This window comes from Andrena cerasifolii, chromosome 15, assembly GCF_050908995.1.
Source record: "Andrena cerasifolii isolate SP2316 chromosome 15, iyAndCera1_principal, whole genome shotgun sequence".
Lineage (NCBI taxonomy): Eukaryota > Metazoa > Arthropoda > Insecta > Hymenoptera > Andrenidae > Andrena > Andrena cerasifolii.
Genome location: NC_135132.1, coordinates 1,063,482 through 1,069,366, shown reverse-complemented (window position 1 = coordinate 1,069,366; position 5,885 = coordinate 1,063,482). Strand labels below are relative to the sequence as shown.

Below are 5,885 nucleotides of genomic sequence, written 5' to 3'. Positions count from 1 at the left end.
TAGTCGCTAAGTTTGACGAGACGTTCAGGCCGTGGAAGCCGCCTTGTAGGCCCCTTAGTTAGTTGAAGCAAAGTTATTAATTCTTATTCTCAGGTTAGTACATTACTCCTGAGCAACGTAGGACTGAGATCACTCCAGGTGGCAAACCTGCCCCTGATGAAACGGAGAACAATTTAAAACGTATCTCAACTTAACATATTCAATTCCTAAATCCTAAACTACTACATAAACCTATTATCCTTCTATATTGACCGAGAGTCACTATCCATAATCTAATTCATTCTATCGACTAAGACGTCATTATTAGTCATTTAAGTTACATATATTAAATTGATCGATCAAACGGGCGTTCTTTTGTACCGACCGAGAGTCGCAACCCAAGACGATCAACTTTATTTCTTTGTACCTGTTGCAGCCGAAATCAGCGCGACAGCTGATCGGCCGGTTTAAATGTGCGTGCGAGAGCGTGTAAACACTGTGACTCACCGTCCGGTAAGACGGTGGGCGACGTCACGCGTTTTTGCCGGATTCGAGCGTTGCGCGCTTCCGAGAATCCGGCAGTTAGTTCTGCGAACACCTGGTCGACAACGCACGCACGGAATCGCCCTTTTTCTTGGTCGCCCAGCGACCCACGCTCCCAGCGAAACCAAAAATGGTCCTTCCGGCCGGATTGCCCTGAAGAATGGCTTCAACGAACCGGGATGGAGATAAGGAGATCAGCCAGACGTCACCTCCAAAATGGCAGTTGCTGGTGAAGGAGATTCGCCTGCTGCTGCAAGGGTCCGTTCGCCTCCTCGCGAACTTCAAGAAGATGGGGAAGGCGAAGTTCACGGAGGAAAACGCAGAGGACCGTCTGGTGAAATTGAACGAGACGTGGAATCGGTGCGAGGCCCTCAATCTGGAGCTGGAGCTCCTACTTCCGGACGCCGAGAGGTCAGCGTGCCCGTTCGTGGCACAAGAGGAGTTCGCTCGGGCCGAGGACGAATACTGGGCTGCTCGGGACTTCCTCCGGGAAATTATCAAGTCCTTCCAATCGCCGCAGACGTCGGGATCGTCGGATGGGACACAGGAGGGATTCAGCAGAGGCCTTGCGCGCCTCCCGACCATCGCCCTGCCTAAGTTCTCTGGTGAGTACACGGAGTGGCCGAGTTTCCGCGATCTGTTCACGTCGTTGGTCATCGGCAACGCGACCCTCAGCGACACGACGCGGCTACAGTATCTGCAGTCGGCGGTGGAGGGCCAGGCGGCCGAGACGATCGCCCACATTACAATCACCGAGGCCAATTTCGGGCCCGCGTGGGCCCTGCTAACGCAGGAATTCGAAAACAAGCGAGCGATCGTCTCGGCACACCTGCGTGACCTTCTCACCTTGCCGCCGATGGCCGGTGTGTCGGCCACGGAGTTGAGACGGTTGCGTGCCCCCATCAACCGAGCGCTCTCCCTCCTCGCGAACCTAGGCCGCCCCACCGAGCATTGGGATGACATCATCGTCGCTCTGACAACGATGAAGCTCGATCCGGAGCTCATGGAGGAGTGGGAGCTCTCGCTTGGCGTCAGTACCGACCCCCCCTCATACGCGACTCTCGATCAGTTTATGAAGACGCGAATTCGGTCGCTGGAGGCTTCGCGACCCGCGCAGGAAGCCGCCGCGCCCGAGCGCACCAAAGATGCGAAATCATCGAGCGGCTCGACACGCGCTGTACCGGTGTACGGCATTTAAGACGCTCCGCCCCGAACACCGTCGCGAAGTCGCGGCGGATAAGCGCATCTGTTTCAACTGTCTCGTGCCCGGCCACATGGCTCTGTCCTGTCCCGTCACAGCCACGTGTTCGCGTTGCAGTCGGCGGCATCACTCGCTGCTCCATCCAACGGGCACCGAACCGCCAAACGGTACCGACGAGGCCCTTGCAACCCCGTCGGCCAGTACCGATCAGCCGACCGCGGCTACCATCAATTCTGTCACGTCGCCGACGCCCACGGATGGAGCGCCAGTGTTGCTGGCCACCGCGATTGTCGGCGTGAGGTCATCGGGTGGCGAGCTGCTGACCATCCGCGCGTTACTGGACCAAGGAGCACAGGTGTCCATCCTGTCGGAGTCCGTAGTCCAGACGCTGCGATTCCCCCGCCAACCGCAAGTGACCAACCTGGTCAGCGCTCTGGACAGCAAATTGGGAGCCTCGCAGTCGCAGGTGAGGATGACCTTGGCGCCGCCATCTGGTACGTCGAGGACTTCCGTCGCCATCACCGCCCACGTAGTGTCGAAGGTCTCGAACTATTTCCCCGAATGGACTCCGAACAAGCAGCGGAGGGACTTCGCCGGCCTGGACTTCGCCGATCCAGACCCGTCCACACGTCGCCCGATTGACCTCATCGTCGGCGCCGACTATTTCGGAGCCCTGTTGCTCCCCGGGCTGCGCCGGGGCACCCCCTCGGCCCTGATTGCTCAAAAGACGATCTTCGGGTGGATTGTCTCCGGGCCAACCGGTCGTGCGCCCGCCGCCGGTGCAGTGCACCACGTCACGGCCCAGCCCGTGGCCGCGGAGAACGACATCCACGCGTTGCTCCAGAAATTCTGGGAAGTCGAGGAGGCAACCGTGCCAACGACTCTCGCTCCAGACGACGCGCGCTGCGAGCAGCATTTCGTCAGCACGCATTCGCGGCGGGCGGACGGTCGGTACGTCGTCCGACTCCCGCTAAAGTCCGGGCATCCGGTCGATGTCGGCGAGTCCCGGTCCCGCGCGACCGCCCTCTTGCGTTCGCTCGACCGGCGCCTCACAAGGGATGCGACGCTGGAGAGGTCGTGTCATGCGTTCCTGGCCGAATACGAAGCACTCGGGCATATGGAGGAGGTCGCCGTTCCGCAGAGGGCCGACTCGTCTCCACGGTTGTTGCATTTGCCCCATCACGCCGTGGTGAAAAGAGCCCCCGGCGCGGACGCCATGCTACACGTTGTGTTCAACGCGTCAAGTCCGACATCGAACGGGACCTGCCTCAACGACCATATGCTGGTTGGCCCGAAGCTGCAGCGCGACATCCTGGCTGTGCTTCTCCAGTGGCGCCTCCCTCGCTTTGCCCTTAAGGCCGACATCGAGAAAATGTATCGGCAAATCCTCGTGCACCCGAGCGACTCGAACCTCCAGTGCATCTTGTGGCACCGTCGCCCCGGGGGAGCGCCCCTTACGTTTCGGCTCCGGACCGTCACTTACGACACCGCCTCCGCGCCTTACTTAGCCATGCGGGTTCTCCAGCAGCTAGCCACCGACGAAGGAGGGCGATATCCGCGAGGGCGACAGATTCTCAGGACTCAATTTTACGTCGATGACGTTCTAGTTGGGGCAGACGAGGTCTCGTCGGCACTCGCGGATCGCGACGAGCTCTGCACTCTGCTTGCGCGGGGCGGGTTCGTGCTTCGCAAGTGGGCGGCCAATCACCGTTCCCTGTTACCAGACAACACAACTTCGGCCACGTCCGAATAGCCGGTCCCCTGTGCCCCGGAGGGCTCGGACTTACACTCGGTTCTGGGGATTCATTGGATTCCACAGACCGACGCGTTCAGATACATGATTGGCCCCCCTTCCACCCCCACAACGACCAAGCGCACCATCCTGTCTGTGGCGGCGCGCCTGTACGACCCGCTCGGTAGGGTATCGCCCGCGGTGGTGGTTGCTAAAATTTTATTACAGGACCTATGGGTGCGAGGCTCGGACTGGGATGCTCCGCTCCCGCCGGACGTGCTGCAGGGATGGCAGGATCACGTCTCGTCCCTTCCCCTGCTGGAGTCGTTGCGCATTCCGCGTTGGTGCGGACATGACGCATCCGTCGTGGTCTGCGAGCTGCACGGCTTCGCTGACGCGTCGCCAAGGGCCTACGGCGCGGTCGTGTACTCCAGGATCGTTCGCCGACACGGGGAAGCAGCACACGCCTCTCTTCTTGCTGCCAAAACGAAGGTCGCGCCGGTCCAGACCATGAACATTCCGCGACTCGAGCTGAGCGCCGCCGTCCTTCTTGCGCGCCTCTTGCAGCGGGTAACATCCGAGGCCCCCTGGCCTCCTTCGTCGATGCACGCCTGGACGGACTCGCGCGTGGTGCTTGCGTGGCTACAGCGTCACCCCTCCCACTGGAACGTGTTCGTGGCGAATCGTGTCGCCGAAATTCAATCCACGGTGCCGGCAGCGGCATGGCGTCATGTTCCGACGCATGACAATCCGGCCGATTGTGCATCCCGAGGCATGCACCCGCGCGACCTACTCCAACACGAGCTCTGGTGGAAGGGGCCGAGGTGGCTTCCGCTGGCACCATCGGCGTGGCCAGCGGTCCCGGTTTCGGAGGACTCACGACCGATCGAGGAAGAACGGCGAAAGATGGTGACCCATGTCACCACGTCGCCCCCCTCTTGCCCGTTGGCCCCGCTGCCGGACAGCGTCTCTTCCTGGCCGCGACTCCTCCAAATTACGGCTCGCGTGCTGACTTTCGCGCGGTTGTGCCGTCGCGACACCGCGGGGGGTGGGGGGTCGCGTCCGTCGGGGGTGCAGCGAGCACGCGTGTGGTGGCTCCGTTGGCTTCAGAGCACGGCCTTCGCGGACGACATCGCCGCGATTCGAAAGGGAGACCCGGTTCGAAGGGCCAGACCGCTCCGTCAGCTGGCCCCGTTCGTGGACGAGGACGGCTTGGTTCGCGTAGGGGGGAGGTTGCAACATGCCCCCCTTCCGTACGACGCTCGGCACCCGATAGTTCTTCCGGCCCATCACGTGTCTGCGCTTATAATTCGGCATGCGCACCTCAGGGCGCTGCACGGTGGGCCCCAGCTCACCCTCAGCGTCCTGAGGAACAATTTCTGGGTGCTTCGGGCAAGAGAGGTGGTTCGCGCGATCGTGCACCGCTGCACAATATGCGCCCGGTTCCGCGCCACCACCGGGACGCAGATCATGGCTGACCTCCCCGCCGCGCGGGTCTCGCCGTCCCGTCCATTCGCCAATACCGGGATCGATTACGCGGGTCCGTTAATGGCACGCCCAGCAAAAGGTCGCGGGTACAAGGCTCATAAGGCATACGTCGCCCTGTTCGTGTGCCTGTCGACGCGGGCCGTGCATTTGGAGCTGGTGTCGGACTACACCACCGCGACCTTCCTCGCCGCGTTTCAGCGGTTCGTCTCCCGACGCGGGCGCCCTCAGCGCGTATACAGCGATAACGGCACGAATTTCAGTGGTGCCGCGCGGGAGCTCGGCGTCGCGGTGGGCTCACCGGAGCTCGCCGCATTTTCCGCCACTGAGGAGATCGCGTGGAGTTTTATCCCCCCCGCCGCGCCGCATTTCGGGGGGTTGTGGGAGGCCGGGGTAAAGAGCGCGAAACATCACCTGCATCGAGTCGTGCGAGATCACACCCTCTCGTACGAGGAGTTGACAACGGTGTTGTGCATGGTCGAGGCATGTCTCAACTCACGCCCTCTCGTTCCCGCGTCGGACAACGACGACGACATCGCGCTCACCCCAGCTCATTTCGTGACCGGCGCGCCCCCTTTGGCGCTGCCCCCGTTGGCATCGGCGACCGGTCCGGCGTCGCTTCGGGCCCGATGGGAGCTCGTCCAACGAATGCGTGACCACTTTTGGAGGCGATGGCGACCGGACTACCTCCACTCTCTGCAGCCGCGACGTAAGTGGACTAACCCAGGGAGAAGCCTCTGCGTCGGCGATGTCGTTGTCCTCAAAGACGATGACTCCCCGCCAGCGCAGTGGCGACTCGGCCGCGTCTCGCGCGCTCACCCAGGTCCGGAAGGTCGCGTGCGAGTGGTGACGGTTCGCACCGCACAGGGCGAATCCCTTAAGCCGGTCACTCGCGTCGTCCTTCTCCCGTGTGCCCCAGCACCCGCTGACGAGACCGCGACGTGA

General features: G+C 61.9%; 3 protein-coding genes across 3 annotated transcripts; all 3 read left to right on the top strand.

The window, feature by feature from the left end:
• The first annotated feature begins 682 nt into the window (after positions 1-682).
• LOC143377076 (uncharacterized) lies at positions 683-1,720 on the top strand. Its single transcript, XM_076827994.1, has one exon. It carries the CDS (start codon positions 683-685, stop codon positions 1,718-1,720), a length of 1,038 nt encoding a protein of 345 aa, XP_076684109.1.
• A 76-nt stretch (positions 1,721-1,796) lies between these two features.
• On the top strand, positions 1,797-3,476 carry LOC143377075 (uncharacterized). Its single transcript, XM_076827993.1, has one exon. It carries the CDS (start codon positions 1,797-1,799, stop codon positions 3,474-3,476), a length of 1,680 nt encoding a protein of 559 aa, XP_076684108.1.
• A 1,449-nt stretch (positions 3,477-4,925) lies between these two features.
• LOC143377074 (uncharacterized) lies at positions 4,926-5,885 on the top strand. The gene has a single exon (XM_076827992.1). The coding sequence runs from the start codon at positions 4,926-4,928 to the stop codon at positions 5,883-5,885; it is 960 nt and encodes a 319-aa protein (XP_076684107.1).

What these genes read in the sequence shown, in the direction of transcription:
- LOC143377074 (XM_076827992.1), top strand. Translation starts at nt 4,926, where the DNA reads ATGGCTGACCTCCCCGCCGCGCGGGTCTCGCCGTCCCGTCCATTCGCC.
- LOC143377075 (XM_076827993.1), top strand. Translation starts at nt 1,797, where the DNA reads ATGGCTCTGTCCTGTCCCGTCACAGCCACGTGTTCGCGTTGCAGTCGG.
- LOC143377076 (XM_076827994.1), top strand. Translation starts at nt 683, where the DNA reads ATGGCTTCAACGAACCGGGATGGAGATAAGGAGATCAGCCAGACGTCA.